Here is a 12,323-nt window from a genome sequence, read left to right as displayed (position 1 = left end):
TTTTATTATTTCTACGAACCTCTCTGTCAACCAAAGACTCAAATAAAAGACAACTAAACAAGCTATGGGGAGACATCGGGCATGACTGATGGCACACACATGAAGTTTTTGTGCACGTCTAAATTTACTCATGAGGTAAGATCCTTTTCAACTGTATGGTTTTGTAATCGTCTGCTCTGTATTATTATAACAACAGTTGTAAATTATAAAAATGAAAACCTAACCAAGTTAAGAGACTCACTCAGTATGTGAAATCAGTAGATTGCAAGCTGCTGGAAATGAGTGCCTGACTTATGTTACTTTATATTCCTCTGGTAGCCTAGCATAAGACTTTTCATCTGCTCGCCAGCAATAAATAATTATTGATTAACTGAAGGCACTGACAGGCACGCCGCCATCTTCCCTGGCACTGACCTCACATGTACTGATTCCCATAGTTACGTTCTGCAGCCCGATCATCTAAGAAGAGCAGATGTTAGTGGTGCGAATGCTGAACTCTGCCATAAGGGCAGTTAACTGTAACACCAAACCAAAGTTGTGAGGTCAAAGGGCATTATTCCTGAACTGTGACTAAAATAAGAAGTTTCCCACATGCTTTCGGATCTCTAGGATAGAAAGTCTATTTGTTTTAAAAACACAAGGGAAGCTTAATTGATCCTCACAATTAGGCAGAACCAGATGACGCGAAGCCAAGCAGCTTGCTGTTATCCATGCCATTTTTCAGAACAAACAGGGCAAAAAGATCTAGAAACACCATTCTTATCAACAGCTTCAAGAAATATAGACATTGAAGCAATGGCTTCTTTCACTCAATATTATCTGAAAATACCAAATCCAAGTGTTATGATTTCAAATAGGTTGTGGTAAGGCAAAAAGCCTGCTGACTTATTTCCCTTGATCACGCCTTAAGTAGTCATAGCCAAGCCTTCCATATAAACAAAGAGAGAATAAGCAAGATGTACCACATAATTTCCTTTACTTTCATTCTACACACACACAAAAAACATAAAGCCCCAAATTTCTTCCATCTGTAAAGGGGTTTAAGGAGTTTAACAGCGTCTCAAGTTTACACAGAAGGGGACTCAGAATTTTTCTGGTATTTTTAGAGAGTTACCTGCATTTTCTGATAGCTATCAAGATTTTCCCATTAAGCCCGTGAATAAACAGAATGAGCACCATCTTCTGTCAGCCAGATGATGGATGCATTGGGTCAATAGCAAATTGACAGGGTGCGGTGCTGATATCTGGGAGGCCGTCTTCTTTTATCCGGCAAACATTTAAAAAAAAAGGGTAAACACAAGAGAGCGAGCTTTTCTTCTGGCAATTGCTAGGCAAAGGCTGTCACCTTCCCTTATCACCTTGGGATGTGAGAATGACCAAATCAAGCTGTTTCCGTATTTCTTACTTTCATTGAGCCAAACCAAGATCTTAGTAAAATTTCAAATTCGGCATACAGCAAGGAAATAACCAAATGTGTGTATATTGAGGCATAATTCATCATACGGCTTTATCAGATAAAGCAAATGAGAAATCCTGAGCCAGTCATAAAAGCGTGTCCAACCCTGAGTGACTTGTCCTTAAGATGGATCTTCTGTAAATAATTAAATTAGTGGATTTTTTTCCTGCCCATCTGGGCGGAAAGAAAAAAAAGTCATGCGCATGCGTGCACACACACGTGCGCTCTCTCACAAACACACACACACACACACACACAGACACCCAGAAAAAAATCCCAAAGGCTCACCCTTATATCTAGGTTGTTAATGGAAAAGAGGCTTTACCATATATTAAATTGTTAGCACGATTTCTGAATTTCAAACTGCAAAAGAAAATCAGCACGGTTATTATAAATAATTTGTTTACCTGTGATTAGAAATTTATGAGAAATGTAATCTATTTTATGGCCAAAAAGATTTATATGTATGAAAATCTGAGTCACATTGTCAAGAAATTTGTGGTACAGATAAGTAATGTGAAAGCATGTCGTAATAGACGGGAAACCCTACCAGGCTCTGAAAAGCAGCATCTGCAGTTAAAGAACGGAGGGCCATGCTGCTTGGTCCTGCTTGGCTGTCTCAGGGTGTCTGAACAAAAGAGAGAGCTGGGGACTGGTCACAAGAAAGGACAACTGACTGTGATGGCGGACGGTAGAGGGAGGAAGGAGGGACTATGCGGCTTGGGGGGTGTGGAGGGTGCTGTTCTTCCCTTTCTTTTATTAAAAGGACAAACTGAAATCATTCTCTCAGTGGTCCAGGGAACTACAAGGAGCTGACTATCACAGCATGGCTGAACATATTTTCACTACTCAGGGCCTAGGCCTCTGCAAGCACAGCTTCAGTGGACTCGCTATGGAAAGCAATCTGCGAGAGAGGCCTGAGAGCCCAGGGGTCTGGTATCGGGTGAGCAGCGTGAAGTGACCTTTCCTTATAAGCTCGCTTATGAGGGGACCTGCACACTGTCTCAGGGGGCGTCCAGCATCGGCAAGTGGCCAAAGGGGAGACAGTGAACTTGGTGGTTTTTTTTTGAGGTCATATAACCAACTTAGAAAATACAGCTGGAAAAGAACAAGAATGAAAGCTTGGATTTTAAATACTATCTTACATTTTTGGGTAAATGGCTAAATGCAAATTTCCTTTAATAATTCTTTATTAGAGTAGAACCAACTTAGTACCAATTTAGCTACCAAATTCAGCCATTAGATATAGTACACAACATTCAAGAAAAGACACACGAGGAGAACCAAAGCAAGTAGTAAAAGAGAAAATTGAATTAAGACTAAAATACCAAGAGGAACTGGATAGAAAACAGAAAAATGGAAATTGTAGTTCTGTTCCGATGATGGTAATTTGTTTTTGTTTATTTTTCTGGCTTAACAATCTACATTTTAATAAATATCTCATTTAAAAACATTTATAAGAATATAGAATACTTTTAAGCAAAATCCATCATGTTCTTTTTACAGAAGGTTATGAACTGATGGCCTGGCTCTGCGGACCCTTCACCTGCACTTACTCAGAGGAGGCAACGTCAGGTACAGTGGGAAGTTCGCCTCTGAACCATCACTCACATTGCCCGACACCAACACAAATAACAATTACTCCTGCGTGGTAATGACTTTCTAACATTGCATAGGAGTTGCCTGTCCTCAGGTATTGATTTTAGTCTTTCATTTAACCAAGTACTTCAGGCCCTTTTTCAGAGTATTAAAATGTTTTTTTTAAATATTCAATGTATAATCTTTCTTCCCCCCTAAGCAACTTTTCACCTACTCTGAAAACAAACAAAAATAAAACCCACAACGACGATAGCAAAAGAAGAATGGTGCCAGAAATGGATTAGGAAGGCTGCGACCTCCTTAGTCCTGATGGAGCTCCCGTCGTAGCAGAAAGCATGCACACACTTTGTTGACTGTATGGCTCTGACTGATTGATGGTAGCCGGCAAGGTTACCATTGCTAATTACAACATCATTCATCTGGTCCTGCACAGGGAAAAAACACCAGGCTCCCAGGGAAGAAAAAAAGAAAGAAAGAAAAGCGATTCGATAGCTGTTAACTTTTGAATAATCAGCCCCAACAGGAAACAAATAAGATGAAACGCAATGACTAAATCATGACTTATGGATTCACCCAAGCAAATGACCTCAGTTCCCTGGTAATTCCAACGCTGGGGTTTCTCAGCCCACAGCAAAGAGCCTCCAGCAACCAGGAGCCCTCACAGGCTTGTGCGCTTTGTAGTCAGAATTCAAAGGCTCCGGCAGAAGCACAAGCCAGTCCCACGCTTTACTTCTGCTGTGTGTGTGGTGTGAGTGTGTTTGTCTAGGATCAGATGCCAATACTTAAACTCCCATTATGGGCACAGCAGCTACTTACACGCTGCAGCCTAATTAAAGGAATACACTTCCCCTTTCTTTATTTTTTCCTGAAGATCAGTGCCATAAAGGGATTTGGTTTCGTAAAAAATTCAGACAAATGTTCCCATATGTTTCCCTTATGCCCTAAATTAGTCAAAATCAGATAGAAAATGGTCACAATTTCCAACACTAATCTATAGCGATACAATATTTTCTGAGAACTACTGAAAATAAAGAGAGAACTCAGTGTTTTGAAAATAGTTATATTACAACAAACATACAATCATAATTTCCATTTCAGTTTTGAAGAAGTGCAAACACACATGGAAACAATAAAGCATCTGAGGCACCTTTCAGCTTTCAAGTCTCAAAAACAAGCATCGCTTTCAAACAGAAAGTAGCTCATCTTCAAAGTTTCACACACAAGAGGAGAAGAAAGCTAATACCACTTCAACTCCAAACTTTAATCAGATTGCTTTATATCTGGGTGATATGGATCACAAGAGTGGCAAAAACCAACTTTAAAGCACTTTTTATCCTGATACACTGTTTAAATTATATCGCCAAGATAATTATAACTAAAGAGGTATTTTCTCCTGGAAGCTTGAACCCAAATTTCCGTCAAGAAGTACTGAGAAAAATTAGCAAAGGTCCAAAATAAAACTGCTAATTAATTGGGGCCATGCAAGGGAAATTGACAGGGGCATGGAGTCAGATTCAAATTCTGCTTGGTATTAATGAAATTCTCCGGGACAACCACAGCCCATTAGAGCAAGAAAGGCTTATTTCATGGAAGAGAAAACTGTGCCCAGGGAGCTATGATAGTGACACATCAGGAAGTGACCTGGATGGTCTCAGTTCAGAAGATTCTCTTCTATGGATGCCCTATGTGACCCAATTTATTTTTTGTTTGGAAAAATCTGGTCCTGTTAGATACTGGTTAAATGACTTGTCTGAGTACACAGCTAGATCAAATACTATAGGGTCTGGGACCAGCTCCATGTCATTGTTCTCAACAGACAAGGACTAGGTCAACCCTGGGCTATGGCTTCATGAGGTCTTCTGGGGATCAGCAGAAGGTGAGGTGCCACCGATCATAAAGGCAGCATAGGGACTAGTGCAAGGAAGGCTAAAGGACTCACTCTTCCAAACTTCAAAATAATTGTCCTCACTAATTTGTCTTATTTACAAAAGGCCCTACACACGGATCTTTTAAGTGTCAAAAAGAGTGCAACAATATCCATAGTATAGAAAAAAATCACCTAGGGATCCTATTAGCTTATTGGTTTTGGTGCAATTTCCCTCCAAACACCCACACATGCATGTGCACACAGATGCACATATACATGGGATGAGGTGACAGGAGCAAATTCATTTCTGAAACTTACGGAGAGAGTTAAAAGAAATTTTCTCCATCTTAATTTTCTGGTCTTTATTCCCTTATTAGCTTTTGATTTACAGCTATTCGTAGTATCTATTTATTAATTTACACTCTATCTCAATTCCAAAAGGATATGAGGTGCTATTTTATCACATATAGTATTAAAAGACATGGATAATTGAAATCTACAATTAATCCAAAAAATGTCACGTAGCTGAAAGAGCCAAGAATGAACTAGAAGCCAAGAGATGCAGGTTCCAATTCTCTTTCCTTAACCAATTATTTGACACCAGAGCACACATTGAGTCTCTCTAAGCTCTTCTTTGCTCGTTTGTAAAATAATGTCAATTTTCTAAAAAATTGCTAATTATGAAATTCTGTGGAACTGTCTAGACCAGCATTTCACAAAAGTTGTTCCAAGGGTTGTTAACAATTCTTTCGAGTGGAGATAGGTTTCTTTGCTGCAGGACTCTTTTTTTTTTTTTTTTAAAGATTGGCACCTGAGCTAACATCTGTTGCCAATCTTCTTCCTTTTTTTCCTTCTTCTTCTCCCCAAATCCCCCCAGTATATAGTTGTATATTCTAGTTGTAGGTCCTTTTAGTTCTACTATGTGGGATGCCGCCTCAGCGTGGCCTGATGAGTGATGCCAAGTCTGCGCCCAAGATCCGAACCAGCGAAACCCCGGGACCCTGAAGCGCAGGGCATGAACTCAACCACTGAGCCACGGGGCGGGCCCCTGCTGCAGGACTTCTAAAAGGCATTAGCGTTCTCTGATGCCTGCTCAACAGCCTTCTGCATTCTTTTCTTCCCTACAAGCAGAACCAATCATATTTGTACAAAAAGTCACATGAATGTATTAGAATAGCATCTAGAATGTAAGTGCTCAATGAATGTTATTTGTTAACAAAAATCAAATATTTGTTGAAACCCCAAAACATGTTAAGAAGTACCATAATATAGGGTTGCACAAAGAAGACTTGGAAAATTCCTGAACCAGGTGATAGAGGTCCAAGTGGACTCTTGCTGTTCCACCTCGTGTTTGCTCCACCATGTCTCTTCTTTCAAATAGAATCTTAAGTTAGCATCTCCAGGCTACACAGTAAAAAGCATTGGCAAATTTCAGAAACATAGAATCTTCAAGTATCAGAATGATTTGCTAGTTGAGGCTGAGTCAGGACTTAGTCATTTAGCATCACATTACACTTGATTTAAAACTCCCCTTACAAATTAAAAATATATACCCCATTAGCTTATCAGGTACAAGACTATGAACCCACTTAGTTCAGTGGAAGATTTCTTCAATTCATCTCTGCAACCCTTCATGGTTGAATGAAGAATTAAGAAACATATTTATTGTACACCCGCTGAATTATCTTGAAGATTTGGATGAGGCTTCACAAACAAGGTCATGCCTGATCGCTGAGCTTAAAAGGTGCATACAAGTTCACCAAGTAGGAGAGAGGCAAAGAGGTGAGCCAGGGGACGGGACATCGCCTACAGAGGCACAGAGCTTTGAGAGAGAGCAGCAAATCTGGGGAATGGCGAGTGGTTCATAGTGGCTGCAGGTTAAGATGACTGTGGAAGATTGGCCAATAATAAAGGTGGCCAGAGAGGAAGTAGCCAGATCAGGAAGAGGCTGAGAATATGAACTTTCTGCATATTCTGTGCAGAAGTATTTCATCCTGAAAGATGAAGAAAGAACAGGAGGAGCCAAACCATGTGTAAGTGGGGAATGTTGTCATTGGTTTTGAACAGAATATCATTGATGATTATCTTGTGTTGGAAGGAGATATAAAAATTATACTAAACATTGGGTATATTTTTATTTCAGATATCAGCAAAATGTAAATGTTTGGTGATTAAGATGATCTAATTATAAAAATGTCTTGGTTTGTAAGATTTGTTAAACTGTGTCTCCTTAGGTGAGATAAGCTTGTGAGAAGATAATGATTCAATTCCTCATCTCCGTGAATGGGCCCCAAGAATGAGAAAACCCGGGAGACCAAGCCCTGCCTCTGCCACACCTACCTGGGTCAACGAGCCCCGGGGGAAGGAGAACCCGCTCCAATGGCCTCCGGGAGCAGAGAGGGGAGCGGAGATGAAGAGCTGGGGCTCGGCATTTGGCATTTTATATGCACCCTGTCATAATGAGTCACTGGCACATAAATGCTTCTCCTTCTCTCACCACTCCCTTCCACTCCTCATCTAAACAGGATCTCAGGATGGGCCTGATAGCACAACCAGGTTACACTCCCAGAACAGCCACGAACATTGCCTCTGCAGCAAACGTATCCCTCCATCCTGAGAAGACACAAGCCCAACCTATGGCCACACCTGAGGACAAGAAATGGACAACAGAATGGGCAAAAGCCAAAGCTGTGTGTGTTGCTTCCTTCTTTAATTTTTCTATCTGAGAAACTCAATAAATATGTCTTGTCTTTGCTTTTAAATCTCCAGAATTGAAAAGTACTCAATCTGATGGCACCATGAGTAGATAAGGGATAAGTTTTTTTCACCATTCGGCCCTGCCCAAATTCCTCCCAGTAATTCCAAGGAACCATCTGCACCAGCTTGCTAACGAGTTTGGACACGGTTCTCCGCGCCCTCGTAAGCCACTGGAAGTTGGTAGTCAGGGGAGTTCTCTAATCAGATTTGTGATTTCAAACGGCAGCCCTGGCAGAAGCAGGATTGTAAAGAGAGAGGTCAGTCTGAGGCCCTGCAATAGTCTGATTGATGATAAGGTGCTGGCCTGCACGGTCATAGGCTGGAGAAAGTGGGGACAGTGGGGCTGGGTATGGGGCCACGGTTTCAGACTGACTGGATGGAAGGCCACGTTGACCACCTCATAGTGAAGGTCAGGCAGTCTCATCATTTAATCTACAGTACTAGGTGAAATGGGATTTTAAGCCAAGGAGTCAAGCATTTTCAGGGTTTTGCTATATATTCACGAAGGAAATCCAAGGAAAAATATATTGATTTATTCTTTTACAAATAGCATGTGAAGGGCAGCACAGAAAAATTGTTTCTGATACTGGAGCCAGCAAGTGTTCAAATCCTGGCTTTGCCACCTACTAGCTATGTGATTTTGGATAAATTATTTAACCTCTCTGTTCCTGTCTCCTTATCTCTTAAATGAGGGGAATCAGAAAACTCAACTAAGTATGAGGCTCAAACAAGTTGTTACGAGTAAAGGATTCAGAATACTCAGTGCATTGCGTTGAGCTCAGTGCCTGGCATGTGGTCACCATTGATAAATATTATTGTCTATCTCTGTCTCACCAAAAATCAGAATTGAAGAGGTAGAAAGTCCACTTCCAAAAGATGGGAACCTTAGCTTACTCTTCTTCCTGCATTCAATATTATATTGCTCAGACGGTTCAACCAAAGAAACTGAAAAAGCGAAGAAAGACAAAATTTTTTCCCTGAGTAAGCTCTAAAGAGAAAGGTGGACAGAAACTCGCAGGCACAAGGGTTCTGGGGTTCAGCCTTCTGAAGACCACAGTGCTTGCTTCCAAACCGAATATTAAAACAAGCAAGAGCAATTTTCTTCTTTCGTCTTCCCTTATTGCCTAATTTTCCTCCCATGCCATTTACATAATGGATAAAAAGGCATCATTATGCAAATGAATGACAGGGCTGTGAGGTTGCTGAAGCCACAAACCTCACTTTAAATGAACAGAAGATGCCACAAAGACCTTCACCGGCCGTGGTCCAGCAAACTGCTTCCCTGGCTTGGCTTCCAAAGATAGAGGAAAGTCACAAAGACCAGAGGGCACTAATTTTCACTTGTTTATTATGAAAGGGGCACTACAGAAGCTTTCCAGAAAAGTAGTACGAAACAAGGGTATTCACTAAGGTGGTGTGTAAAATAAACTTTACAGCATACATTTCGTTTCAAATGGAAAAAAGTAGTAGTATGTACAATTTTTACAATTTTAAGCATACGCTTTGCTTTAAAAAGAATAAGATTCCCTTTGCAAACTGGAAAAAGCCTCTGTTCTAGCTCGAGAACTAACCTACAACAGGTGCCTAGAGCTGCCTCAAAATGTATGCATACATGCGACAGGAATAAAAAATCGTTTCAAGTACCAAAATATTAGTGGATTTTCAAAATCTCCATGCTGCTAAACTGACCTAAATTTATCTCTAAGAGGTATCACCAAAAACTGACATATTATTTCTCTTGGAGTTGTAAATTCACTGAAACTTCAGAAGAATGTTTATTTTCTCTTTCTACCAACACCTTCAAAACAAATGTAACAAAAAAGAATTCTGAGCAAACTCACCGGGCAAGTTGCCCTTATTTGAATGAATCACTAGGACAAAAGTAAGAAACTAACTTCAAAATGTTTCCCCCAAACTCTGAGATAAATAGTTTGGGGAGAAAAAGAAGGTGGCTAAAACAGAAAGTGACCTTCATTTCCAGTCTGGATTCCTTGATAACCCCGAGCTTTTTCCAAATGACTTTTTTCAGGGACTTGTTTTTAAGTCCTCATAGGCTACAGATGAACCTCATCACTTCCAGTCCAGCTCCCCACCATGACACTTCAAGGGCACACAATGCAGATTCACATGCAATTCAAGAAAATACTGCAGCCACTTGCCTGAACAGCAGCACCTGCGAAAGCTGTATAAAAAAATAATTTAGACAAAAGACAAACTTAGAGAAAGATACTAATGGATAAGCCATAAAGGAGAAGCAACTCATAGTCAGCAAGATGATGTATTCAACCAGATGAAAACAGACCACTAAAAATACACATACCTAATTTCAGAGCAGAAGGGGTTACTTCAATTTCCCCACCGATTGGTTTAAACGCAGCCAGCTGGGCAGCCACTTCCGTTTCAAAAGCCTCTGGGCTCTGCTGACCTGCAGGGTTTCCACCCGGGCTCTCGATCTTGTGGAGTGGTTCTTGTTCGTCAAACACAGCAATCAGCTACAAGCAAAACCAACAACACTAATTACTTTGTAGGACACGCATCCCACACAGACACCGTATCTAGCTGACTGTGATTTTTGTTTGGTTTTAAAGAAAACGGCCTCTGAAAACGTAAAACTTTAATGTTCCTGTACCACGAGCTCTCACTTCAGTACTACGTCTAAAAGAACCACGGCCAGGAAACAACCACTGCTGGTTCATTTGTCTCTTCCTGAAACAGAACCAGTTTCAGGAAGAGACAGACTGCCTCTTTTGAAGGAATGAAATGGCTGCCTCCTCCCTTCACTACCTTTTCTAATACTCCCAAAAGGATGTCAGTACCTCTTTCTTTGAGGAGTGCTCCCAAACATAAAAGTGGAATATGCAGAAGTTGAACAGCAGACTTACATGGTGGAAGAGGACATTCCAGTCCCGACACTCCAGTCCAGCCAAAGATATTATAATATCCATAATTATCTGTCCTTTTAGATACAATCATAATAGGTAGATAAATAAATGTGTATATTTACACACAATTTGTGTTTATCTTGTATCTCCTTTTTACACATGCCTTTAATTTTGTTCTTTTCCTTCATGACTGACTCTATGTTGACTGGCTCTAAGTTCAGTCAATGAGAAGTACAATGAGTCTAAACATTAGCACTTTTAACCTAATTATTTCCATTTTCCTCTCAATCCTATTTCATATGAGAACTATGCTTCTTGGCATCAATATAAAAATGTTTAATTGTCCATTTCCAAGTCATTTTTCATAAAATAAGGGCAAAACATAATAACGTATTCAAGCAATTGTGTGAACAGCACTGTCTGTATCAACAGTGAGGGCAGCCCCGCGGACACTGCATTTTCGGCCAGCAGACAGCACGACTACAGAGGCACTTCTCATGCTTCTGCGCTGTGGATGTGAAGAGTCCAAAGGTGAGCGCATTAGGCAGCACGGGGATGCTGCTGTCAACCCAACGCAGCGCAGTGCGTGCAAATCTGAAGACCGCTAGTGAATCTTCAGATATTCTTCATTCATTAAATAAAACAAACCTACTTATGATTCAAACATTTATTCAGGAAAGGCTCTCAAAGCCCCATTCATAGGGGAATCTTGCTAGCAATAGCATTAATAACACAACTACAGGGGTAACCAATCACAACATCATAAATTCCAAGTTTAGTCTTTCAAAGAAATGAATACAATTAGGGATATGCAAATTGGCTATTCAAAAATAATTTTCATAATTGACTACTCATTTCCAGTATGGAGACTTCTTTAATTGGAAAATCCAACAACCCTCTCACCACAGGAAAGAAATGCTACTCCCAAGGCATTATTTTTAATTCTTGAAATTGAGCACATACATTTTCTATTTTTAATTGGTAGCACTGATGAACTGATTTGAGAGAAAACTTAAATGGATTAATAATGAAAGATTATTCTAGTATAAAAATAATCAGGAGAACTATATCTTTCTAATCATCTGGCCAAAGTGAAGAGTTTAACACTTTAAATTCTGAAAAGGAAAACAAAATCAATTTTTAAAATGTGGTGGAAGTGTTATTTTCATCACTATTTTTGTAACATAATTTCAACTTTGCATATTGATGGATTCTGACACTTATTAGTAACATTTACTTTAATGTAGCAATTAGGAAAAGTGGCTTATTATACTGGTTCTATGAAAAGTTTTGTGTAAGTTAAGAGTAATACCTTAATTTTTCCTCCTGCTATATCCTTAACTCTTAGTATACCCTATGTGCCTTAAATAATGTGGAAAAGAGAGAAAAATAGAATACTGATCTGAAGTATAATACAAAAGCTTAAAATTGATAACTCATAAGACATATCATTGCCTATGGCTGTTATGTAACCTTTTCTTCTTAAGATACTTTACAGTTTTCCATACTATCATATCCACATAGCTTATAGCACACACAGTAACAGTGTTATACCTACTTATCAAATGGGAGAACAGAGTAGTTCACAGATTTTGTTTCCCAAAGTGACAGACTGAACAGTAATTGGTACTAGGATCTCGTCTTTGGAATTTCTAACCACTTCATAAACCATTTCAGGGTTTCAGACCACACTGTAACCATTTTCCAAAAAGAAAACTGTAAAAGGAGAGGCTACATTGTGGAACATCTGTATTTTGTCCAT

At 39.8% G+C, this 12,323-nt stretch overlaps 1 protein-coding gene across 8 annotated transcripts in view; it reads right to left on the bottom strand.

Annotated features, from left to right (window-relative positions):
• Positions 1 to 12,323, bottom strand: part of PARD3B (par-3 family cell polarity regulator beta) — a 908,373-nt gene that overhangs the window by 548,576 nt on the left and 347,474 nt on the right. For 6 of the 8 annotated variants that reach the window (XM_014836393.3, XM_070508440.1, XM_014836394.3 and 3 more), the window contains one exon: positions 10,000 to 10,171. The exons of the other annotated variants lie outside the window; for them this stretch is intronic. In XM_014836393.3, the coding sequence (XP_014691879.3) occupies positions 10,000 to 10,171 (172 nt within the window). The remainder of the gene's footprint in view (positions 1 to 9,999; positions 10,172 to 12,323) is intronic. 8 annotated transcript variants of the gene reach the window in all.

The sequence above is a fragment of the Equus asinus genome, chromosome 4, assembly GCF_041296235.1.
Source record: "Equus asinus isolate D_3611 breed Donkey chromosome 4, EquAss-T2T_v2, whole genome shotgun sequence".
Classification (NCBI taxonomy): domain Eukaryota; kingdom Metazoa; phylum Chordata; class Mammalia; order Perissodactyla; family Equidae; genus Equus; species Equus asinus.
This window is presented reverse-complemented; position numbering and strand designations above follow the sequence as displayed.